The sequence below is a fragment of the Pteropus vampyrus genome, unplaced genomic scaffold (genome assembly GCF_000151845.1).
Source record: "Pteropus vampyrus isolate Shadow unplaced genomic scaffold, Pvam_2.0 Scaffold419, whole genome shotgun sequence".
Classification (NCBI taxonomy): domain Eukaryota; kingdom Metazoa; phylum Chordata; class Mammalia; order Chiroptera; family Pteropodidae; genus Pteropus; species Pteropus vampyrus.
Genome location: NW_011889200.1, coordinates 1,509,273 through 1,535,591, shown reverse-complemented (window position 1 = coordinate 1,535,591; position 26,319 = coordinate 1,509,273). Strand labels below are relative to the sequence as shown.

The 26,319-nt window shown below is 34.8% G+C and overlaps 1 protein-coding gene across 1 annotated transcript in view; it reads left to right on the top strand.

Moving 5' to 3' along the window:
• The window catches only part of IL1RAPL2 (interleukin 1 receptor accessory protein like 2), a 1,186,660-nt gene that overhangs the window by 1,110,849 nt on the left and 49,492 nt on the right, over positions 1 to 26,319 (top strand). Inside the window, exon 7 of the mRNA XM_011380985.2 lies at positions 23,456 to 23,585. Within this exon, the coding sequence (XP_011379287.1) occupies positions 23,456 to 23,585 (130 nt within the window). The remainder of the gene's footprint in view (positions 1 to 23,455; positions 23,586 to 26,319) is intronic.

Sequence of the window (26,319 nt, the reverse complement as noted above, 5' to 3'; positions counted from 1 at the left end):
CAAGCTGAGATATGGAAAACACTGGGTCAAGGAAAGCAGGGCCATAAGCCAAGATCAACAGAGCCAACATAAGCAGCCAGGGGCCAGTGGGACAGAGAGGAACTATGGTTCAAAGCAAGGTAAAGTTCATAGGCAGGAAACCCACTCTGCAGTCAGCAGTCAGAGGTTAGGGAATACACAAGAACTGGGACTCCAGGCACAGCAGGCAGGCAAATTCAGACACAAAACACCAGGATCAAGTGACCTTGGAGCTAAAGCCAAAACCTGCCAGAGGCAAAGAGACTCACATCCTCTTTCTTTTACAAAGAGAACCAATGACTGGTAGGTACTCTAGGGCTAAGAATCCAAGTGAAGCAATTCTTCCCACCTGGAAAATCCTAACATTCACTGTTCTAGGCCAGTTACTTGAAAAGTGAGAATGTCACACATAAAAAGAAATACTCCTGGCTGACTTTCATTTGTGAGAAGAAACTGAGGCTTTAGGAGAGAATGAAATTGTACAAAAAAATCACAGCAACTTAGTGTAAAGACTGGGCTATAATTTCAGTGTCCTAACTATAGTACTCTCCCTGCATCACATGTCTCTGTCTTGCCTACACCTGGAGCCCTTGAATTGGAAATATGACAGAAAACTAGTATCTTCAAACACTGGACTAGCCAATCCCTGTTATAAAGAGGTGAAAGAAGAGAAAGTAAGTGAGGTTTATGGGCATAGTATGTAATCACAACAAAAGTACTGCCTATTCATTCTTTTTTTTACATTTTATTTATTTATTCTTAATTAATTTGTTTATTGTTTATGATGACATTGGTTAACAAAATCTGATGTTTCAGTTGTACACTGCAACAATAAGGCATATATATATTTACATTGAGTGTTCAACTACCATAGTTAGATTTCTTACAGTCACCACATATTTGAACCCTTTTACCCCATCTACGTCCCCCTCTTCCCACTCCCCTCTAGTCTGGTAAACAATAGTCTATTATCTATGTCCATGATTCCCTGATTGCCTGTTCTATTTATTTGTTGCTTTTAGGTTTATATCCCACAAATAAGTGATTTTCAAGATTTTCTGTCTGACTTATTTTTGCTTAGTATTATTATCTCGAGATCCGTTCACGTTGTCACAAATGGCAGTATTTCATCTCTTCTTATGGCTGAGTAATATTCCATTGTATATATGTACCACCGCTTGTTTAGCCAATCATCTATCGTAGGACACTTTGGTTGCTTCCATGTCCTGGGCCACCATGAATAATGCTGCTATGAACATCAGTGTGCAAATATCTTTTAGGATATGGGTTTTCAAGTCTTTGAGGTAAATACCCAGTAGAGAGATTGCTGGATCATATGGTAGATCAATTCTTTGTTTTTTTAGAAACCTCCATAATGTTTTCCATAGTGGCTGTATCAATTTGCAGTCCACACCAACAGTGTATGAGGGTTCCTTTTTCTCCGCGTCCTCTCCAGCATTTGTTATTACTTGTCCTGTTGAATATAGCTATTCTAACAGGTGTGAGATGGTATCTCGTTGTGTTTTTTTTTCTTTTTTTTAACGCCTAAAGCACCTGGTATTCCTAGGTGGTCTTCCATCCAAGTACTAACCATCATTGTGGTTTCAATTTGCATTTCCATAATAGCTAGTGATGTTGAGCATCTTCTCAGATATTTGTTGGCCATTTGTATGACCTCTAGGGAGAAGTGTCTGTTCAGGTCCAATGCCCATTTTTCGATTGGATCATTTGTTTTGTTCTTGTTGTTGTTGTTGTTGAGTTATATGAGTTCTTTGTATATTTTGGATATTAGGCCCTTATTGGAGGTGTTGCTTGCAAATATATTTTCCCATTTGGATGACTGTCCCTTTACCTTGTTGATGATTTCTTTTGCTGCGCAGAAGCTTTTTAATTTGATATAGTCCCATTCATTTATTTTACCTTTTACTTCCCTTGCTTTTGACGTCAAATTTATAAAATCATCTTTAAGTCCAAGGTCTTTGAGTTTAGTTCTTATATTTTCTGCTAAGCGTTTTATTGTTTCAGGTCTTGTACTCTGATACTTAATCCATTTTAAGTCAATTTTGGTGTGTGGTGATAGACAACAGTCTATTTTCATTTTTTTTTTTTTTTTTGCAGGTAGCTTTCCAGTTCTCCCAGCATCATTTATTGAAGAGGCTTTCTTTTCTCTACTGCATGTTTTTGGCTTTATTGTCAAAATTATTTGTCTATATAAAAATGGGTTTACTTCTGGACTCTCAAATATGTTCCACTGGTCCATGTGTCTGTTTTTCAGCCAATAACATGTCGTTTTAATTACTGTCGCTTTGTAGTATAATTTGAAGTTGGGCAGAGTGATGCCTCCAGCCTCATTCTTTTTTCTCAGGATGACTTTGGCAATTCGGGGTCTTTTGTGCTTCCATTCAAATATGATGATTTTTTTTTCTTTTTCTTTAAAAAATACCGATGGAATTTTGATAGAGATTGCATTAAATCTGTATAATGCTTTATGTAATAAGGTCATTTTAACTATGTTGATTCTTCCAGTCCAAGAACATGAAATATCGTTCCATTTCTTTGTATCTTCTTCGATTTCTTTTAATAGAGTCTTATAGTTTTCATTAAACAGCTCCTTCACATGTTTCGTTAGATTTATTCCTAGGTATTTTATTCTTTTTGCTGCAGTTGCAAGAGGAATTATTTTTTCCACTTCTTTTTCTGACACTTCATTATTAGAGTAAAAGAACGCTATGGATTTTTGAATGTTGATTTTGTATCCAGAACTTTACTGTATTTACTCATTTTTTCTAGTAGTGTTCTCGTGGAGTCTTTAGGGTTTTCTATAGAGAGAATCATGTCATCCGCAAATAGATACAATTTGACTTCTTTGTTTCTTATTTGGATGCCTTTTATGTCTTTATCTTGCCTGATTGCACTTGCTAGGACCTCCAATGTTATATTGAATAACAATGGCAATAGTGGACAGCCATGCCTTGTTCCTAATCTTAGATGGAAGGTTTTTAGTTTTTCACCATTAAGTATAATGTTGGCTTAGAGTTTGTCATATGTGGTCTTTATTATGTTCAGGTACTTTTCTTCTATACTGATTTTGTTAAGTGTTTTGAACATAAATGAATGCTGTATCTTGTTGAAAGCTTTTTCTGTATCTATTGATATGATCATATGATACTTATTTTTTAATTTGTTTATGTGATGTACCAAATAATCGATTTGCTTATGTTGAACCATCCCTGTGCCCCTGGGATGAAGCCCACTTGATCGTGGTGTATAATCTTTTTAATATGTTGCTGCATTCGTTTCGCTAGTATCTTATTTAGGATTTTTACATCTGTATTCATGAGAGATATTGGTGTGTAGTTTACTTTTTTTATGTTATCTTTACCAAGTTTTGGTGTTAGAGTAATATTGACTTCATGAAATGAGTTGGGAAGTATTGCCATCTCTTTGATTTTTTTGGAAGAGTTTGAGTAGAATAGGTATTAAATCTTCTTTGAATGTTTGGTAGAATTCACTGGTGAAGCCATCTGGTCCTGGACTTTTACTTTTTTAGGTTTTTCATGATTGTTTCAATTTCCATATTGCTGATTGGTCCATTTAGATTTTCCAGTTCTTGATTCAGTCTAGTAAGGTTGTATTTTTCTAAGTACTGGTCCATTTCTTTAGATTATTGAATTTGGTGTTATATACTTTTTCATAGTATTCTTGCATGATCCTTTGTATTCCTGCGATGTCTTTCATAATTTCCCCCTCTTTCATCCCTGATTTTGCTTATTTGTGTCCTTTCTCTTTTTTCTTTAGTGAGTCTAGCCAGGAGTTTGTCAAATTTATTAACCTTCCCAAAGAACCAGCTCTCTGTTGCATTTATTCTTTTCTATATTTTTTTATTTTCAATTTCCATTATTTCTACTCTAATTCGAATTATTTCTTTCCTTCTCCTGACTTTAGGCTTCATATGTTCTTCCTTTTCTATTTTTTTAAGATGAAGCATTAGGTTGTTTACTTGGGCTTGTTTTTGTTTTTGGATATAGGTCTATAATGATATGAACTTTCTTCTCCTTACGACTTTTGCCATGTCCTAAAAGTTTTAATGTGTCGTACTATCATTATCATTCATTTCTATGTATCTCTTGATCTCTCATTTTATTTCTTCAGTGACCCAGTTTTTCTTCAGTAGTATGTTGTTTAATCACCATGTATTTGTGGTTCTTCCTGCTTTCTTTTTGCAGTTGATCTCTAGTTTCAAAGCATTATGATCAGAGAATATGGTTGGTATGATTTCAACCCTCTTATATTGAAGCTATCTCTGTGTCCCAGTATGTGGCCCATCATTGGGAATGTCCACGTGCACTACAAAAGAATGTATATTGAGCTGTTTTGGGATGGAAGTCTCGTTAAATATCAATTTTGTCCATTTGGTCTAATGTGTCATTTAAGGATGTTACTTCCCTATTGATTTTTTGTTTGGATAATCTGTCCATATCCAAAAGTAGGGTATTTATGTCCCCTACTACAATAGTGTCTTGGTCTCTTTCTCCCTTTAGTTCTGGTAGTAATTGTTTTACATATTTCAGGGCTCCCTGATTGGGAGTATAGATATTAATAAGTGTTATGTCTTCTTGGTACATGATTCCCTTTATTATTATGAAGTGTCCCTCCATACCTGTCTTTACCTTTTTTATTTTGAAGTCTATTTCTTCCGATATTATCACTGCTACTCCCACTTTTCTCTGAACGCCATTTGCTTAAAATATCATTTTCCACCCTTTCTCTTTGAGTCTGTATTTGTCTTTGGAACTGAGATATGTCTCCTGGAGGCAGCATATGGTTGGGTTTTGTATTTTGATCAAATTTGCAATTTTGTGCCTTTTTATTGGTGAGTTCAGTCCATTTACATTAGGGTAATTATTAAAATATAAGGTCTTCTTATAGCCATTTTATCTTTTGGTTTCTGGTAGCTTGGTGTTTTCATTACTTCCTTGTCTTTGTGTGTGTGTGTGTGTGTGTGTGTGTGTGTGTGTGTGTGTGTGTGTGTGTGTGTTTTGGTTGGGTTATGTGAGTTTTCCCTCTGGTGATTCCTGTTTTATGATATATACTTCAATTTTTAATTTTTGGCATGTGGTTACAATTACTAATATGTAAAGTACACACACACACACACACACATACACACACACATGCACACACAGTTGTCCATTGTATTCTGCATGTGTCATTTCTCCATTCCCCTTTGCGAATTTAGATCTTTGAATCTGCCCTTTTTCAGTCATTGTTGTCTCAATTTGTCCCTATGTATGCTAAACATTCATTACTATCTTGCTATAGTAAATCTCTTCTCATTTTTTAAGTTTATACCGCCCTGTTCTTCATAAGGGTTTGCATTCCTCTGCTTCTATGTGCCTGCTGGTCATCTTACTCCTAATTATGTAATTTTTTGTCATTTTGTTTTAGGTAAGCTGACCTCTTTCAGTATTTCCTATAATGCAGACCTCATAAGAGAGAATTCCATCAATTTCTGTATGTCAGGAAAAGTGTTTATTCCTCCTTCAAATCTAAAGGAGAGCTTTGCTGGATACATTATTCTTGGCTGATAGTTCCTTTCACTTAATAGATTGAATATTTGATTCCACTCCTTTCTGGATTGTAAGGTTTGTGCTGAGAAGTAGGATGATAATCTATTGGGTTTTCCTTTATAGGTTACTGTTTTCTTTTCACTGGCTGCCCTGTGAATTCTTTCTTTATCATTGATTTGTGATAATTTTAATACAATATATTTTGGAGAAGTCCTTTTTATGTTGAGATAATTGGGTGTTCTGATGACTTCTTGAATTCCAAGCTTCTACTCATTCCTTAGATCTGGGAAATTCTTGTCAACTATTTGTCTGAAAATGCTTTCTAATCCCTGTTCCATTTCCTCTCCTTCAAGAATGCTCATTATTCTTATCTTTCCTCTTCTGGCAGTATCTGCTAGTTCTTGTATTTCTCTTTCATTATTTTTCATTCTCTGGTTTTCCTCTTCCTCCTTTTGATTTATTTCCAGATTTCTGTATTCGATGTCACTGATCCTTTCCTGGATTTATTTGACTCTATTTCCCAACCTTTCTATTTCATTTTTCAACTCTTGCAGTGTGTTATTTATCTCTAGGAGGTCTATTTGGTTCTTTTTGAGAGTTTCAATCTCCTTGCTAAAGAAATCATTCTGCTCATCTAGTTGCTTTTTCAATTTCTGAAATTGTTGATATGAATCATTTCGGATCTCCCTGAGTTTTTTCAGAAGTACTATTCTGAATTCTCTGTCATTTCAGTTGCGTATTTCTATGTCTGTAAGCTTATATTCTGGAGATTTTTCTCTTTCTTTCTGAGATGACTTGTCCCTTGGTTGTTCATGGTGTTTAATGGACTATTTCTCTGCCTGGGCATTAATGGAAGTGTATTCTGCTATTTTTTTTTTCAAAAAAGAAGATTTATTATATAAAGGTCTCTCTTTAGCCTGTTACAAAGAAGGAGTTTTTCTTTTCTTTTCCAGTAGATGGTGTATAAACTTCTCGGAACATTGCTTTATATAAATTTTTAATAATGTCTTTTTTCTTATCGATATTCAATCACGCCCACTACCCTCAGTCTCAGTCCCTGTCAGTGTTAGCAACAATTTCAGTAGCTTTTACTCAGATTCCCCTGGGTCTCTGAAGTGTTTGGTCTTGGAGGACATGGGGGTGGATCTCTCTGGGTTTGGGATGGGTGCTGTGGCTCAGCCTCCCATTTTGCAACTGCAGCTTGTAATAATCAACTGTTGTTTCTCTCTGCCATTCCGACTTCTCTGCTTTCTGCTCTGTTGCCTGGGTTCTGCCACTGGCTGCGTGAAGCTCTTAGCTCTCCCAGGTAGGGCTGTTCAGGTAACTTGCCGTACTCTTTCCCCTCCACCTCCACTTCCTCCTTCAGGGAGCTCTGGCTGCAAGAGGCAGCTTCTTTGTTTTTCCCAGGTCTACTGCCCGACTTCTGGAGTTCTGACGTGTGGTAGGTCTTATGTGCAGATCCATGCTCAGAAGTGCTGGTGTGCAGTTTTTTCTTGAGTTTTAGATGTTCAGCTTATTGTTATTTCAATGGGAGAGGTTATAAGACATCTATCACACCGCCATGTTTCTCCTCTTATCCATCCTTGATGAAAATCAGTAACAGAAATTTTTACTGGGATTGAGGCTGCTTGATAAGACAACTGGTAAGTCCCATAACTCTGAACTGTTTATCCTCCAGTGGACTTTGTAGCACTTATCCCTGTGAGCCAATTTTAGACCAAAGCAACATCATTGATTATACTTTTGAGGCCTGTTACTATACTACTTATCTCTAACACAGACAAATATCTGAGCACGTTCCCTCCCCACCATCCCTAAAAAGATTTCTGGCTTCACATGCATTGTGAAAGAGTAGAAAATTTAACTCTCTCTCTCTCTTTCCTGTGCACACATGCACTCATGTACACACACACACACACACACACACACACACACACACACACACATACACCCCTACATTTTTATTCTTCCCAAATAATTAGTCTAAGGGTACTCAAGGATTTTTTTCCCAGCCTTCTTCCTTCCCTTTGGTACCCACTTTCTTCTCTCACAAAGTCTTGCTATTTTCTGAGTAGAAAACACTACTTTTGTGCAGTTCCCACCATGTAAGACAGTTCCCACCATGTAACCCATTTCTCTGCCTCATCAACTTTTCATCTCCCTTTAGATTTTACTAGAAGAAATACTTTCTTTTTTCCTGCATTTAGTTTTATAATAGCTTGCTCATGACTATAATTTAGAATTCACTTCAGTGGCTATATCATTTAAGTTTAAAGACTATGAGTAGAGGGTTCTTCTTTAGAAAGAAGGTTAGAGGGAAAGGCTGCACAAATCACTCTGAAATGTCAAGGCTGCTTTATTTTCCAGATCTATAGAAATGGGAAGGCAACATTGTCTCTAGTAGGTTGGACAATGTTCTACATATCAGAAAACATGAATTCTTTTTTCAGCATTGAAGCTGGATTATTATTTTATCTCAGTCAAGCCAGTTGATCTTTGTCTGAGCCTGTTTCTAAATCTCAATTATCCTTTCAGTTTCCTAATGTAATCTCAGAAAAATCAAGGACCCTGGTGATTTTATGCATAGAACTCTGGCTCCGAATGGCCACTTAATATATTAGATGACTGATGAGAAAAGCCATTGTGAGCAATGAAGAATGCCAGTGGGCATTCACCATATGCAAATTATGACTGTACCTTATATCTCATACTCAAGGGATTGTATACTGGAATATATATGAGTAAGGGTGACATTAATATAATGATAACCCAAGCTCCGCTGCAAATTTTTGAGGAACTAATTCACAAATTTTAGTAAATTATTAGAATAGACTTCTTAAAACATTTCTCACAACTGAAAATAACATGTCCTTGTGTTTCATGAACACTAATATTAACCTACTAGACTAGAGCATGTGCCTCAGGACACTCTCAGCACATCATGTACAAATAAACAAAAGATGTGTCCCCTAATTATGGATTATCTTCAGAAGGAATAAACCTCTTGAAAGTTAAAGCTACAAACTTAATTACATAAAACATAGCAGGAAGGTGAATTGCTTTTACATTGGCACCACAGCTATCCACTTTTAATTTCATCTTCTAAAGGTCACATCAAAGTGTCAGCCCAGAGAAGAAAGAAGAACATCTATTTATGTCATTTAGCAGTAACAGGAATAGAAATTCTACTTTTAACTCCTTGGTTGAAAATAAAATTAAGTTAATCATTCAGGCCTAAGATATACAGCTTACAAATTTCTGTGGTAAAACTCCAGACACCTAGTTAATATGGTAGACTGAATTGCTATGAGAAAGACTAATCTCTTGTACTAAACCCAGAGAAATGTTGGTCAAACTAAAACAAAGACTTACATGGTTTGCCCAGCTTGAAAAACAAACCACTAAAAGAAATTCCTTGGATTTGGGAATGAAAAGTGAACTAAAATACACAGAATGGAGCAAAAACCAAAGCTAAGTTTATCTGAGGTCCCATAGGGATATCAGAAACAGATAGAAATGTTAAGGGTCTAAGGGCTTGAGCTGAGGGTCAGATCATAGAGCCACAGATATGTGCAAAGTGTGGAGCTAGATCTGAGATCCCAACAAAAATCTAAAAGTCCGAACAGTCTATGAAGCCTGAAAGTCTATGAAATAAGAAATGGAAAACTCTGCTCATTAGTCCAGAAAAGTAGCCAGGAAATTCACATTCTGTTCAGGTCTACATCCATGAATGAAAGGAGAGACTCAAGGGAAGTCAAAACTCTAAACTTGTACAAAGCATGGGTATGAACTCTAAATTCACACAAAACACATGTGGTATAAACCACCAAGCTAAAAAGTTAACAGAAAATCTGACTTCAAACCAGTGAAACTTGTAAGGCCTTGGTAGAGGCAAACTTAGAACCACTCTGAGGGAACACCTCCACAGTGCTTGGCACCCAAGATTCCCACTAAAAACAATTCTGGCTGTAGATAAAAACATAATAATAAAATTACAAAACTTCACAAGAAAATTAACCACCATGAATGTGCTTCCACTGACACAAATAAAAAAAAAATTACATCCAGAAAAATAGAAATAGGAAAATATAAAAGTGACATTAAAAGAGGTTTGTTGAAAATTGCCAAAGATAAAAATGAAGAATGAAGAAATAAATGTCTGGCAAAAATAAGGCATTAATGATTATCTGACGCTTTTATAAAATTCATAGCCCATCAAGGGGTTTGAGGTGGGGTGGAGATAAACAAATTGAAAGTTAAATTGCTGCTCATGATAAATTCTTAGAAAGTCTCAGTATTAGGAGAGATTAAACTACGTGGGCAAATTAAATACATTTTGTCTTTCCACACTTACTTGCGATGCTCTCACATTAGATAATTCAGTCTCTGGTTTGTTTGTTTATGTATGTATGTATCTACTTACTTATTTACTTATTTATTTGTCATTAGCATATTTTTTGGCATTGAATATTATTTCATATTAGTTTCAAGTATACAGAATAATGGTTAGACATTTATGTAATTCATGAAGTGATCCCCCTGACTACTCTAGTACATATCTGTCACTATACATAGTTATTACCATGTTATTGAATATATTCCCTGTGCTGTACTTTACATTCCCATGACAATTTCATAACTAACAATTCGTATTCATTAATCCCTTCACTTTTTTTACCCTATCCCCTGATCTGTCTCCAATTTGACAACCATCAGCTTGTTATCTGCATCTATGAGTGTGTTTCTGTTTTGTTTGTTTGCATATTTTGTTCTTTAGATTTCACATATAAGTGAGATCATATAGAATTTGTCTTTCTCTGTCTGACTTATTTCACTTAGCATACCTTCTAGGTTGTCACAAATGGTAATATTTCATTATTTTTATGGCTAAGTAATAGTCCATTGTATGTACTCTAACTTCTTTATACAATCATCTATTGATGGACACATAGGTTACTTACATATCTTGGCAATTGCAAATGATGCTGCAATGAACATAGGGGTGCATTTAGCTTTCCAAATTAGTGTTTTGGATTTCTTCAGATAAATGCCCAGCAGTGAAATTGCTGGGTCATATGATAGTTCTAGTTTTAATTTTTTTGAGGAACCTCCATACTGTTTTCCATAGCGGCTGCACCAATTTGCAATCTCACCAAGTGCACAAGGGTTCCCTATTCTCCACATCTTCATGAACACATATTGTTTGTTGATTTATTGATGATAGCCATTCTGACAGGTGTGAGGTGATATCTCACTGCAATTTTAGTTTGCATCTCTCCGATGATTAGTGATGTTGAGCATCTTTTCATATGTCTATTGACCATCTATTCAGGTCTTCTGCTTTTTTTTTTTTAATTGAATTGTTAGTTTTCTGATGTTAAGTTGCATAAGTTCTTTATAAATTTTGGATATTAACCTCTTATCGAATATATCATTGATGAATATCTTCTCCCATTCAGTAGGTTGCCTTTCTGTTTTGTTGATAGTTTCCTTTGCTGTACAAAAACTTTTTAATTAGATGTAGTCCATTCATTTATTTTTTCTTTGTTCCTCTTGCTCAAAGTCACATATCAGAAAAAAAAATGTTACTAAGAGCAATGTCAGAGAGTTAAAACCTATGTTCTTCTAGGACTTTTATGGTTTCAGGTCTTACATTTAAGTCTTTAATTAATTTTTAGTTTATTTTTTATATAGAAGGTGATCTAGTTTCATTATTTTGCATGTTTCTGTCCAGGTTTTCTTAAAATTATGTATTGAATAGATTGCCTTTACCCCATTGTATATTCTTTCCTCCTTGTCATAGATTAATGGAACATATAGGAATGGGTTTATTTCTGGGCTTTCTATTTTGCTCCATTGATCTATGTGTCTGTTTTTGTGCCAGTACTATGCTGTTTTGATGTCTACAGCCTTGAAGTATAGTTTGATATCAGGTATTGTGATACCTCCAATTTTGTGCTTTCTCAAGATTGCAGGGTCTTTTGTGTTCCCATATAAATTTTAGAACTATTTGTTCTCTTTCTGTGAAAAATGCCACCAGTACTATGATAGGGATTGCATTGAATCTATAGATTGCTTTGGGTAATATGAACATTTTAATGATGTTAATTCTTCCTATCCATGAGCACGGTATATGCTTCTATTTATTTCTATCTTCTTCAATTTCTTTCTTTAATGTCTTATAATTTTCCAAGTACAAGTCTTTTACCACTTTGGTTAAATATATTCCTAGTTTTCTGTTTTTCATTTTTTGTTTTTTGTTTTTTTGTTTTTTTTGATGCAGTTGTAAGTGGGATTGTTTTTCTTAATTTTTCTTTCTAACAATTCGTTATTGGTGTATAGATATGCAATTAATTTCTGAATATTAATTTTGTATTCTGCTACTTTACTGAATTCATTTATCAGTTATAACAGTTTTTTGGTAGAATTTTTACAGTTCTCTCTATAGTATCATGTCATTTGCAAATAAGGACATTTTTATTTCTTCCTTTCTAATTTGATTGTTTTTCATTTCTTCACTTTATCTGATTGTTGTGGCTAGGACTTCCAATGCTATGTTGAATAGAAGTGGTGAAAGTGGACATCCTTATCTTATTCCTGATCATACGGAAAATGCTTTTAGCTTTTCCCCATTGAGTGTGGTGTTAGCTGTGGGTTTGTCATAAATGGACTTTATAATGTTGAGTTATGTTCCTTCTATTCCCACCTTGCTGAGAGTTTTGATCATTAATGAATGCTGGATTTTGTCGAATGCTTCTTCTGCATCTATTGATATGATCATATAATTTTTATCCTTCATTTTGATTCTGTGGTGTATCATGTTAATTAATTTGCAGATATCGTACCAACCTTGAATCCCAGGAATAAATCTCACTTATCATGGTGTATGATCTTTTGAATGTATTACTGAATTTGGTTTCCTAATATTTTGTTAAGGGTTTTTGCATTTATATTCATCAGGAATATCGCCCTATAATTTTTATTTTGTAATGTCTTTGCCTGGCTTTGGAATCAAGATAATGGTGGCCTCATAAAATGAGGTAGGGAGATTTCTAGCCTCTTGAATTTTTTGGAATACTCTGAGAAAGATAAGTGTTAATTGTGCTTTGAATGTTTGGTAAAATTCACCTGCGAAGCCATCTGGTCCAGAACTATTTTTGTGGGGTTTGGTTTTCTGTTTTTTTTTTTTTTTGATTACTGATTTGATTTTGTTAGTAGTAATTCGTTCAAATTTTCTGTTTCTCCTTTATTCAGTCTTGGAAGATTGTATGCTTCTAAGAATTTATGCAATTCTTAAAGATTAGCAAATTTCTTGGCATATTGCTCGTAGTATTTTCTTATAATCCTTTGTCTTTCTGTGGTATCTATCGTCACTTCTTTTATTTCTGATTTTATTTGTCTGTCTGTCTGTCTGTCTGTCTCTCTCTCTGAGTCTGTTTAGTTTTATCGATTTCACTTATCTTTGCAAAGAACCAGCTCTTGATTTCATTGATCTCTGCATTATTTTGTTTAGCTTCTATTTATTTCATTTATACTCTGATTTTTCTTATTTTCTTCACTCTACTCACTTTAGGCTTTGTTTATTGTTCTTTTTCTAGTTTCTTTATGTATAACCTTAGATTGTTTATTTGAGATTTTTCTTGTTTCTTGAGGTAGGCCTGTATTGCTATGAATTTCTGTCTTAGAACCACTCTCATTGTGTTCCATAGATTTTGGGTCATTCATTGTGTTTTCATTTTCAGTAGTCTCAAGGTGTCTTTTAATTTCTTCATTGATCTCACTTTTAACCCATTCACTGTTTAGTAGCATATTATTTAGCCTCCACATATTTGTGTGTTTTCTCAGTTTTCTTCTATGAATTGATTTCTAATTTCATACCAATGTGGTCAGAGAAGATGTTTGGTATGATTTAAATCTTATTAAATTTATTGAGAATTGTTTTGTGGCTTAACATGTGGTCTATCTTGGAAAATATTCTGTGTTTGCTTGAAAATAATGTATATTCTCAGAATTTGGGGTGAAATGCTCTAAAAATATCAATTAAATTTATATGATCTAATATAATTTAAGTCTGCTATTTCCTTGTTGATTTTCTTTCTGGAAGATATATCCCTTGAGGTGCTAAAATGACCTACTATGAATGTACTACTGTGATTTTCCATGTTCAGTGCATAAATGTTTACAAGAGTTATATTTTCTTGTTGAATTGATCTCTTTATCATTATGTAATGTCCCTCTTTGTCTCTTATTATAGCCTTTCGTTTAAAGTCTATTTTGTCTGATATAAGTATTGCTACCCCAGCTATTTTTTGGTTCTGTGAAATACTTTTTTCCATTCCTTTACTTTCAATCTGTGCATATCTTTTGATCTGAAGTATCTCTTGTAGACAGCAGATGTATGAGTCTTGTTTTCTTATACATTCAGCTACCTTTTGTCTTTTGATTGAAACATTTAATTTATTTACATTTAAAGTCATTATTGATAGGTATGTAGTTATTGCCATTTTATTATTTATATTTATGTTTTCTTCTTCTTAAAGAAGTCCATTTAACATTTCTTATAATGCTGTATTACTGGTGATGAATTCCTTTACTTTTCCTTGACTACGAAATTTTAAACGATAGCCTTGCTGTGTAGACTAGTCTTGGTTGTGATTCCTTTATTTTCATCACTTGGAATATTCCTTCTGTCCTGCAAATTTTCTGTTGAGAAATCAGCTGACAGTCTGATGGGAGTGCTCTTGTAAGTAACTAATTGCTTTTCTCTTGTTGCTTTTAAGATTATCTCTTTGTCTTTAACCTTTGACATTTTAATAATAATGTGTCTTGATGTGGGCCTCTTTGGGTTCATCTTGTTTGGGACTCTTTGTGCTTCTTGGACTTGTATGTCTATTTCTTTTGCCAGGTTAGGGAAGTTTTCAGTCTTTATTTTTTCAAATATATTCTCAATCCCTTGTTCTATCTTTTCCTTTTGGTACACCTATGATGTCAATGTTGTTATTCTCAATGTTGTCCCAGAGATCTCTTAAGCTATCTTCATTTTTATTAATTCTTTTATTTAATTTTTGCTCTTCCAGTTGGGTGTTTTCTTCTACCTTGTCTTCTAAATTGCTTATTCGACATTTTACTTCATCTAATCTGCTGTTGATTCTTTCTGGTGATTTCTCCATTTCAGTTATCATGTTCTTCATTTCTGACCAGTTCTTTTTAATGATTTCTATGTCTTTTTTATGCTTGCTATCTTTTTGTTGAAGTTCTCACTAAGTTCTTTAAGCATCCTTATAACCATTGATTTGAACTCTATATCTGGTAGATTGCTTGACTCCATTTCATTTAGTTTATTTTATGGAGTTTTCTCCTGTTGTTTCATTTGTGTCATGTTTCTTTGTCTCTCCATTTTGACTACCTCTCTCTGTTTGTTTCAAAGTATTAGGTAGATCTGCTACATCTCCTAGTCTTGGTATGGTGGTCTTATATATTAGATGTCTTGTGGGGTCCATTGGCGCAGTCTCCCTAATCACCTGAGCCAGATGCTTTAGGAGTGTCCCTTGTGTGGGTTTTCTATGCCCTCCTGTTGTAGTTAAGCCTTGTTTGCTGTTGGCACATCAGTGAGTTGGATTGATCCTCAGGCTGACTGGCTGTGAGGATTGTTCATGACCACAGCATATGATCCACTGTGTGGGAGTTGACCCCATAGAGCAGAATTAGCCCCAGTGGGCTCATGTGCCTGTTGAGATCACCTTTTGTTGTGCCATTTGTGGGGCTTATTGGGTGATATTCTGCTGTGGTTTGAAACAGACCACAGAGTATGCTCATTCTGGAGACTCTTAGAAGGGTATCCTATGCAGGCCAAGTTCAGCTGCTACCTGTTACTGGTCCAGGGCTATCTGGTAGGAGCTACAAAGCAATCCACAAAAATTACTGCTGGTGCTGGACCTGGAGATGCATGAAAGAGGCCATGCTGCAAATCTAGGTCAGCTGTCACCAGTACTGGGTTTGGGGCAGCTCAGAAACAGTCTCAGGGAACCCCAAAGCCTGCTATAGCCTGCCAGCTGCCTATAAGGCTCAGCCACTGAAAGAGCCTCAGGTGGTATAAGTGGTATGGGAGATGGATGGGGAAGGATCTCAGGATTCACTAGCATGTGCAAGTGGTGTTTAAAGGGTTAATGCAGGTTCAAATTTGACACCAGTTCTGAGCCTGGGACCACTCTGCAAAAAGTTCTGAATACACCAAGGACAATTGCCACCTTACTAGAGCTTATGCACCCCTGAAAGTTGTCCAAGATAGACTGTGACACAGGCCAACAGTGGCTGCTTGCAGACTGCCAAATCATTTTCTGGCTTTGGGCAATTTGTGTGGGGCAGGGTTGCAGAGAGTCAACAGCATGAGTTTAATGGTGTTCAATGAGTTAATGCTGATTTGGATTTGGCACTAGTATTGAGCCTGGGGCTGCTCTACAAAAGTCTCAGAGCTCACCAAGGGTAACCGCTGCCCTCCTGGGGTTCGTAGACCCCCAAGAGTTGTTCAAGAACTGACACATGGACTAACGGCTGCCTGCCAACTGCAAAAAGAAGCCTCTGGTTGTTTGCAAGTTGGATGAGGCAGTGTCCCAGGGAGTTACCAGGGTGCAGTGAGCTGAGCTCACCAGGCCAGTGAGAATTCAGATTTGGCCATGTGGGGGGATGGCTCAAGGCAAGAAAGATGGCATTTGTCCACTAGCTAGCATAGATCATTCAGTTATTAGGGTAATGGCTTTAGCTTTGAAAACACAATGATGACATCTCTTAGAACTTGTATGAAACATATTTACATTTGACCTTTAAATAATAATGAGGGTTGCTGACCCCCCACACTGTCAATAATCTGCATATAACTTTTGACTCACCTAAAACTCAATTATTAACAGCCTACTGTTGACCAGAAGCCTTAAATGCATCAGAAAGTGGTATCAAATCATAAAATGGTATCAATTCACACACACACACACACACACGCACACAATTTACTGTAGTCTTACAATAAAATGAGCTAGAGAAAATAAAATGTTATTAAAAAATTATTTCATAATGAGAAAATAAATTTACAGTATTTATTGAATAAAATATGCATGTAGGTAGACCTGCACAGTTCAAGCTCATGTTGTTCAAGGAATAACTGTAATTTATTTTGTGTATTGTCCTTCACCTCTTCCTCTGTCACATCCCAAATATAAACTTCTTGAGGTCAGGGATTTTTTCTTTTTTACTTTTAACGGCTTTATTGTACTGTAGTTTACATGTCATGTAATTCACCAAGGTAATCCAGGGTGATTTTAAATGGCTTTTCATAAGTTTATACATTTGTAAGTCACCTGAGAGACAAGCCCTTAAAACCTCTGGCTTGGAAAACCAACGGGGCTTATGTCCGTAAGACCCAAAGTGCTGTAGCAAACTGAGAAATGGCTCCTAAAGGGCTCCCATACTAACTAACTTGTTCCAGGCCCAGCTCAAAAGCAGCCATTTTTTTAAAAAGCCCAGGCTTTATGTAAAATAGATTCATTTGCTAATCTTAAAGTGTCAACTAAAGGGGCAGAGCCCGGCTGAAATGCTCTCTGGGGACAGATGCTGGCAGAAACTATTTTTGCACTCTCCCTCTGTCATGGTACAGTGTGCCAGCATCTCCCAGAGAGGAGATTTTATACCCATCTGATGCCATTATATTTATGTTAGGTGCCCTGATTTTTGCAGCCATTACCCAGGGGATGCCCCTTGATTATATGGCTCTGGATACCAGGGTGACTTTCGTTTCTGGGTCCCATGGAACAGCGACAATTAGAGAGACAGTTATTGTCTGAATACAACCTCCAGGGTACTATACAGATAGCAGACTGAAACACATTCCCAGTCTTTCTGTTAAAGAGACCTATTTGCTTGTCCTAGAGCTTTGCCCTGAGGGGCAGGCTTTAGGTTTGGCAGATTTCTAGAGTCCCACAAAGAAGCTCTCAGGAATCATAGGCGCCTAGACACCAGGTTTGTGCTATCTCTACAGCTGGCTGATGTTTTCCAGAGGAATTTATATATGTATCTGGAGCCCCAATCTTTCAACTCTTACCCAGGGGACACTTCCATATAACCTGACTCTGGTGGCAGGTAGGACATGACATATGCTTGCAGTCTCACAGATACATATATACATATAATAGCCTGGGGGTTTGGCTTTCAATCAGCTTGAATCTAGGTGCTGACTGAGATAGTTCCCTTTGAGACAGTAACAGGGCTTGATACTTCTGTAACTACTGGGAAGTATTAAAAACATAATTGGATACTCAGATAATCACAAATATTTGCAAGACAACCAAGAGGTAGAACATTGTTAAAAGATAAGTTTCATCTCCTGCACAAAACTACTCCTTCAAAACTGGGTGAGATAGATGTTTCATCCCATATATAGAAAACAACACAGAGTCAAGCAAAATAAAGAAACAAAATAATATGTTCCAAACAAAAGTACAAGTGAAAACCTCGTTGTGGGATGGGGGGAACCCTTAATGAAATAGAGATAGGTAATATACCTGATAAAGAATTCAAAGTAATAGTCATAAAGATGCTCACCAAACTTGGGAGAAGAATGAGTGAACACAGTGAGAACATCAACAAAAAAGTATAAAATATAAGAAAGCAGCAAATACAAGTCATAGAGCTGAAGAATATAGAAATTGAACTAAAAAAAATACATCATAGTGTTTCAACAGCTGATTAGATGAAGCAGAAGAAAGGATCAGTAAACTTGAATACAGGGTTGTGGAACTCAACCAATCAGAGAAGCAAAAAAAGAACAAAATAATGAAAAAGCTGAAAATAGCTCAAGGGACTTATGGCATAACATCAAACGTACTATATTTATATTATAGGGATCACAGAAAGACAAGTGAGGTAGAAAGGAACAGAAAATTTAAAGAAATAATGGTAGAAAACCCCCTAACCTGGGGAAAGAAACAGAAACCCAAATACAGGAAGCCTACAGACTTCCAAATAAGGTAAACCCAAAGTACCACACCAAGACACGTTATAACTAAAATACCAGAAGTTAAAAACAAGAAGATAATCTTAAAAGCAACAAGAGAAAAACAACTTGTTATGCAAAAGAGAATTCTCAGAAGAAAATCAGGAGATATTATAGCAAAAAGTTTGTAGGCCAAAAGGCAGTGGCATGGTATATTGAGTGCTGAAAGAAAATAAATTCTAACCAAGAATATTCTATCAGGTAAAGTTATTTAGAACTGAAGGAGAAAGTTTTCCAGAAAAACAAAAGCTGAAGGAGTTCATCACCATTAAACCAGCCTTACGAGAAATTTTAAAGGGACAACTTTAAGCTAAAAAGAAAGGGTATTAATTAGTAACAAGAAAACATATGAAAGTATAAATCTCACTGATAAAGGTAGATATATAGTAAAGGTAGTGGATTAGTCACTTACAAAGCTAGTATGAAACTTAAGATAAATTTGTAATAATAACTATAACTACAAAAATTAATTATGGAATACACGGCATAAAAAGATGTAAAATGTGACATCACAAACATAAAATGTGGGGGATAATAAAATGTAGAACTTTAGAATTCATTCAAACATAAGTTGTTCTTGATTTAAAATACAATGTTATAAATATTAAGTTATATGTAAGTCTCATCATAACCACAAAGCAAAAACCTATAGTAAATACACAAAAGAGAAAGAGAAAGGAATCTGAGCATACCACTAAAGAAAATTATCAAACCACGAAGGAAGAGTGCAACAGAAGAACAGAACAGAGAATTACAGAACTAGAAAACAATTTAAAATATGGCAATAAGTGTAAAACTATCAATAATTACTTTAAATGCAAATGTACTAAATTTTCCAATCAAAAGACTGAGTGGCTGAATGAATTTTTAAAAGACTTATTTATATGTTGCCTACAAGAGACTCACTTCAGATGTAAGAAAATACACAGACTGAAAGTACAGGAATTGAAAGAGATTCCATGCAAATGGAAAGCAAAATAAAACTAGGGTAGCTATACTGATAGCAGAGAAACAGACCTTAAAACAAAGACTCTAATGAGAGACAAAAATGGGCATTAAATAAAGGGGTCGATCTGATAAGAGTATATAAAATTTGTAAATATTTATGCACCCAACATAGGAGTATCAAAAATATAAAGCAAATAGTAACAGACTGAAAAGGAGAAATTGACAACAATACAACAATAGTAGGGGATTTTTTTTTTTAATTATTAGTTTCAGATATATAGTATATTGGTTAGACATTTATATAGTGTATGAGGTGATTCCCCTGATTACCCTATCCTCTATGTGGCTTTAGACATAGCCATTACTATATTATTGACTATATTCCCTATATTAATGCCACACTCACATCAATAGATTGATCTTCTAGACAGAAAACCAGTAAGGAACATCAGTTTTAAACAACATGTTAGAGAAGATGGACTTAACTAATACATATAGAACTTTCCATCCAAAAGAAGAATGCACTCTTCTCAAGTGCACAGTGAACATTCTCTAGGATAGATGGTATCTAGGCCACAAAACTAATATTAATAAATTTAAGAAGATTAAAATCATAACAGGCATCTTTTCCAACTATAATCACATGACACTATAAATCAATTTTGAGAAGAAAACTGGAGAATTCACACATATGATGAGATTAAACAACATGTTACTGAGCAACAGATGGATCCAACAAAAAAATCAGGAGGAAATTTTAAAAAATACCTTGAGACAAATAAAAATGGAAATACAGCATACCAAAATTTATGATATGAAGCAAAAGTAGTTATAAGAAGGAAGTTCATAGTGATAAACACCTACCTCAAAAAAAAAAAGACAAAATAAGAAATTTCTCAAAAAAAGATGTAAATCTAACTTTACACCTCAAGGAACTAGAAATAGAAAAATTAAAGCCCAAAGTGAGTAAAAGGAAGGAAATAACAAGTATCAGAGTGGAAATAAATGAATAGAGAATAAGGAACGATAGAAAAGATCAATGAAATTAAAAGCTGGTTCTTTGAAAAAATAAAACAGAATTGACAAACTGTTAGACTCACGAATAAGAAAAAGAGAGATCAAATAATTAAAATCAGAAATGAAAGAGGAGACATTACAACTGATACCAAAGGAATACAAAGGATCATAAGAGATGTAGCAGAGATTATCTCTTTCACATATTGATGATGAACATTTAGCTGTTTCCAGTTTGGGGCTATTAAAAATAAAGCTGCTATGAACATTCACATACAAGTTTTTCTATGGACATATGGTTTGTTGACTTCTAGACCTTAAGAAAGTGATAGAGAAAATATTAGTAATGAAAATTGAACCCAAAAGGGAGTCATGTCTAAAGCCATTACCTGTGAAAAACACACTGAGAAACTCACAAAGTTCTTTTTATTCTGATAGTCTTTAACCTACTCTACTGTCCCATTTAGATACAAATGCGAGATGGTCATCTCTACTAGCAGGATGGATTTTAAGTAACATGTAAATGACTTTGAAAATGTCTACAGGCAAAACAATACAGCAGCAAACATGCAAATTGTAGATAGGAGTTTTTACATGCACATAACTCAGATTTTAGAAATGCCTGGATAGATTCTAGTTCAGGTTATTTGCCCAATCAATACACAGATCCCTCTCACGCCTTTTGGTAGAGTAGGTACCCACTCCTAGGCACACATTGAGGCTCACTATCTGGCACAAGAGCTGATCATTTTGGGACACTCCTCAGAGTATTGTGTATGATGGTTGGACAGTTTTCCTGCTTTGGTTGTTGACAAAAGGCTTCAGGATATTTATTCAGCATTTGTAGAAACTAGGCTGCTGAAATATCTCTCTCTTGCATTTATTTAACAAGAACCTGTCTGATGGGAGAGTAAAAACATTCCCTGGAGAAATTGCAATAATAGTCAGTACTCATGTGCAGTGCCAAGGATAGGGCAGATATTGTCATTTTTAATAGACCACCTTGAGGAGGCCTCTTGTTGCACATTGCTGTAATTGTCTTTCTACGGTAAAATCAAACCAGGCCTGAACACTAACATTCTAGGAATCACTGAAAGGTATTTTATCGATATATTCTTTCAACATAGCCCAAAGGAATGACAACCAGAATTTATATGTATAAATGTATATACTGGTAGTTTTAGCAAATGTGATTCCTTGTAATAATGTTTTTCAGTCTCTGGATTTTCTGTCATGTAGTCTGACATTCTTTAATGCCTTCAATTTCATGGAAATGATGAGCAGGAATGCATAGAAAAGACCCTGTTATTACATATATGAGAAATCAGTTTACAGAAATTTAGGTAATCTGCTCAGGACCAAATAGTCTGTCTGTTTGTTTGTTTGTTTGTTTGTTTGTTTGTTTGTTTCATGATAGGTCTAAAACTAGGATCCAAGTCTCCTCTTAGTCCAGTGCACTCTCCACTATACAAGGCTGCCTTTCAGTTTTACACAAGCTTATATCACAGAGCACATGTTCAAAGCAACAATGAATAACCTCGTTTCAGATTTGTATTAAATATATAAACCAGACTGTTGACATCAAAGGTTTTGACAATAATTAAATAATCCCCAAAGCCCACAACATGTCATTTTTCTGAGATATAAATTTTTACTATAATATGATCAATATTTGACAACAAATCACTTATTATGGTTAAGTTCAGCCTATCACCAGCATCCACACGTCTGTGAGGTTTTCCACTTTGCATTTTTTTTTGAGTTAAGATAATTCTTTTTTTTTTTTCCACTTTGTATTTTGTAGACCCTAACTTCCATTCAAATCGCTTCTGTGTGAAAATAGTCCTCAAAGAAAGCCACGTGCTGGTTATAGTGAGGAAACAGAATGTAATGATTCTTAGAACATGGAAGTTTTTAATCAATTTAAGAATGGAATTTTTAAAATGTCTGCAGCTCAGAGCAATTATGAGAACACGTCTACCATGTACTCTACAAGGGAAAGTTGTTTTTTTAGTGCTCCAATCAGGACAAAAAATGTGTGTTATACAGAAAATGATATGCTGTATTACAATTTATGAATTGGGGAATTCTTATGTCAGAAATGTCAAGATTGTGCTCTTACTGATTTTTCTTTTACTGATCTACTTTGCAAGAAGAAAATAAAATCAATGCCAGCAAAATAATTGCTTATATGTTTGATAATAAATTACAGTTAAGAAGAGTTTTTAGCTGTAATCATGAAGATGAATAATCAAAAAGTGCTTAGGTCTTGCCTACAATTATTTAAGTACTGTGGGGAACACAAATAATATAGAAAATATGGTTAGACTGAGTTTTCATTGCATGTAAATTTTATAGATGTTTTTCTAATTAAAAGATTTGCCTTTCATTTGTATTATCCATTTTTTTTCAGACTAGACAATCATCAGAATAAACAATTTTCCTCTTGCAACCTTAATAATAGTAGATAGTCTAGCATATGTTTTCTCACCAATAAAAAATTAACTTACACTTTTGATTAATGTTCGCTTCAAAAGCAATTCCAAGTAAGCAGTAATAAATACTCTCAACAAAGAAAAATAAAAGGAGATGCTTTCTATTAATTCTTTTATACTAGTTCCTAGGAGGGAGGCAGTAAAAATAAGCAATTACTTTCTCATTTTTGGTAAATCTTGAATTTTAAAATTTCCCAGGAGCCCTTTTAACATTTAAGTTTTTTCTTATGTACAGTGATAAGATGATTGGAAGATGAGTCGAAAATGGGTCACCTCTGAGTTTTCTTCTGTATTTTAAATGGTTCTTTTCTGTCCCCCAGTGATAACCAGGAGCTATTTACTCATTTCTTTTTCTTTGTAATTCTCAGGAAAGCCTCTGAACATCCCTTGCAAAGCATTCTTTGGATTCAGTGGAGAATCTGGACCAATGATCTACTGGATGAAAGGGGAGAAATTTATTGAAGAACTGGCAGGCCACATTAGAGAAGGTGAAATAAGGTACAGATCTTGAATTGCTTATTTTTATTTGCTGTCTTTGCAGTAAAGCAATGGTACATCCTAGAAGAGCTTTTGCCAGGAATTTTAATTGCAACTCCAAATAATTCCATTTTGTAAAAGCTGATCTGGTGGAGAGAGTGAGGTTGGCTACCTTAAGAAATGAAAATGTGTAATCCTCCAATATAAGTAGGTTTTCTCAGGTTCTAAGTATATGCATGGAATGTAATGACACCCTCAAAGCTGTCCAAGCAAATATCTTTGAGTCCCCAAAGTTTAGGTCACTGTTACACCATCCAGTCATAGCAAAGATTCAAACTTTGTAGGTGACTCTTCAGACCACTGGGCAAATGCTCATGTACTCTCTAGGAACAGACAACATTCCTATGTCATAGGTGTAAAGTTACAGTGGCAGTACTCACCAAAATAACAGTTGACTTTTGTTGAATGCTGTTTATTTTTTCTAATACTCACTGTTCATACTGAAAATGAATGATCTTTCAGGTTAGCATTTCCTTGGACCTCTTTTCATTCTCTCGTTATACAAATACCTCCCTATACAGAGGTATATAGACATCTATTTTATTGGTTTTCTAATCCTATTAAGTATGATGTCATTTGTACAAATAAGAGATAGGTAATTTTTCCTATCTCATTCAGTCTGTGGAGTTGCCCTTTGATATAAAAGATGGTGACATGTAATGTACATTCCTCATCCCAATAAGAATTGGGACTCTTCCTCTTCTATTCTCATTAAGAGTCATGTAGTGGAAATCAATCCAATATTTCAGTGCAACTAATGTCAAAATTATTTATTATGATTAAATGTAATTTATAATAACTACAATGGCAGTTTCTCTTCATGTGTCCACCCAATAACTCTACTCTAGGAGTTCATAACATTGAGAGTTCATGAACCTCTAAAAGCCTATACAAAATATTGACTACGTGAGCATGTTTCTAGAAAAAAAGTTACATGAAATGGTGCCTGACATCTTTAGTCATTAGGGAAATGGAAATCAAAACCCTGTGATAACACTTCATACTCACCAGGATGGCTATCATCAATGAGTCAGATTATAACAAGTGTTGGCAAGGATGTAGAGAAATTGAAACCCTCATACACTACCGGTGGGAGAGCAAAATGGTGCAGCCAGTTTGGATAAAAGTCTGGCAGTTGCTCAAACAGTTAAACATAGAGTTATTAGGAATTCTCCTCCTAGATATATTACACAGTTAAATCAAAACATACAACCGCACAAAAACTTGTACACAGATGTTCAAAGAAGCATTATTTAAAATAGATAAAAGATGGAAATAACCTAAATGTCCATCAGCTGAGGAATGGATAAATAAAATGTGGCATATTTATACAATGGAATATTATTCAGCCATAAAAGAATAAATAAAGTACTGATACAAACTACAACATGAATGAACCTTGAAAATATTCTCAGTTAAAGAAGCCAGTAACAAAAGATAACATATTCTGTGATGACATTCATATGAAATGTCCAGAATAGGCAAATCTATAAAAACAGAAAGTATATTAGTGGTTTCTTAGGGCTTGAAAAATGGGAGACAGCAGTAGATACCTAAAATGGTGTGTGTGTGTGTGTGTGTGTGTGTGTGTGTGTGTGTGTGTGTGTTTGGTGTGGTGGATACAATATAGCATAAGATGCACTACTTAAAAGTGCACAATTCAGTGATATTTAGTACATTCACAATGTTGTGCAATCACCACTACTATCTAGTTCCAGGAAATTTTCATCACCCCAGAAGGAAACGCTATACCCATTCAGCAGTCTGGGGCTTCTTTTTGCAGTGATGAAAATGTTACAAAATCAACTGTGGTGATGGTTGCATATATTTGTGAATATAGTAAAATCAGATAATTATACATTTTCAATGGATGCATTGTATGGTATGTAAATTATATCTCAATAAAGGTGTTTAAAAAAACTTCTGATTGATTGCTTGGCACAGAACAGATGTTCAAAAAAAATAATCAATATACTCTTTACAAATAGTTCTTAACTATTAATTCCCATTTAAACTTTAAGTTTCTTAATTCATAGCAATTTATCAGCCAATTTTATGTTAGGGTTTATGAAATCAATGCAACTGAATTTCTTTTAAATTATTTTAGAAGATACATGTTTATAATTATTCTCAATGTATCTTCTTGTAAAAGACTTTAAGGTTCATTTTCATTTTTCAAAGATAGAAACTGGTACCCAAAAGGCAAGTGGTAGATACAATGGTACATAGCAGCAAAATTTCTACTGCAAAAAAGTTCAGAGCTGTTTCATGATCAAGGATAGTAGCTATATGAGCCTAAGAAAATTATCTCCCTTTTCCTGTAAATGGCTGACAATTTGTCAAAATAAACAGCTTTATTGAGATATAATTGACATACAATAAACAGCACACAATTTAAAGTGTGCAATCTGTAAGGATTGATTGATTTATGTATACACCTATGAAACCATCACCATAATCAAGTTAATGAATATATCAATCACCCACAAGTTTCCTCATGCTTCTTTATAATCTCACCCTCCTGCCCCTTTCACAACACCACTGATATTACTGTCACTATAAATCAATTTGTATTTTATAAAGGTTTATGTAAATGGAATTATGTAAATGGAATTTTGTATTTTATAAAGGTTTATGTAAATGGAATTATGTAAGATATACTCTTTTGTCTGCATTGTTTCAATTAACACAATTA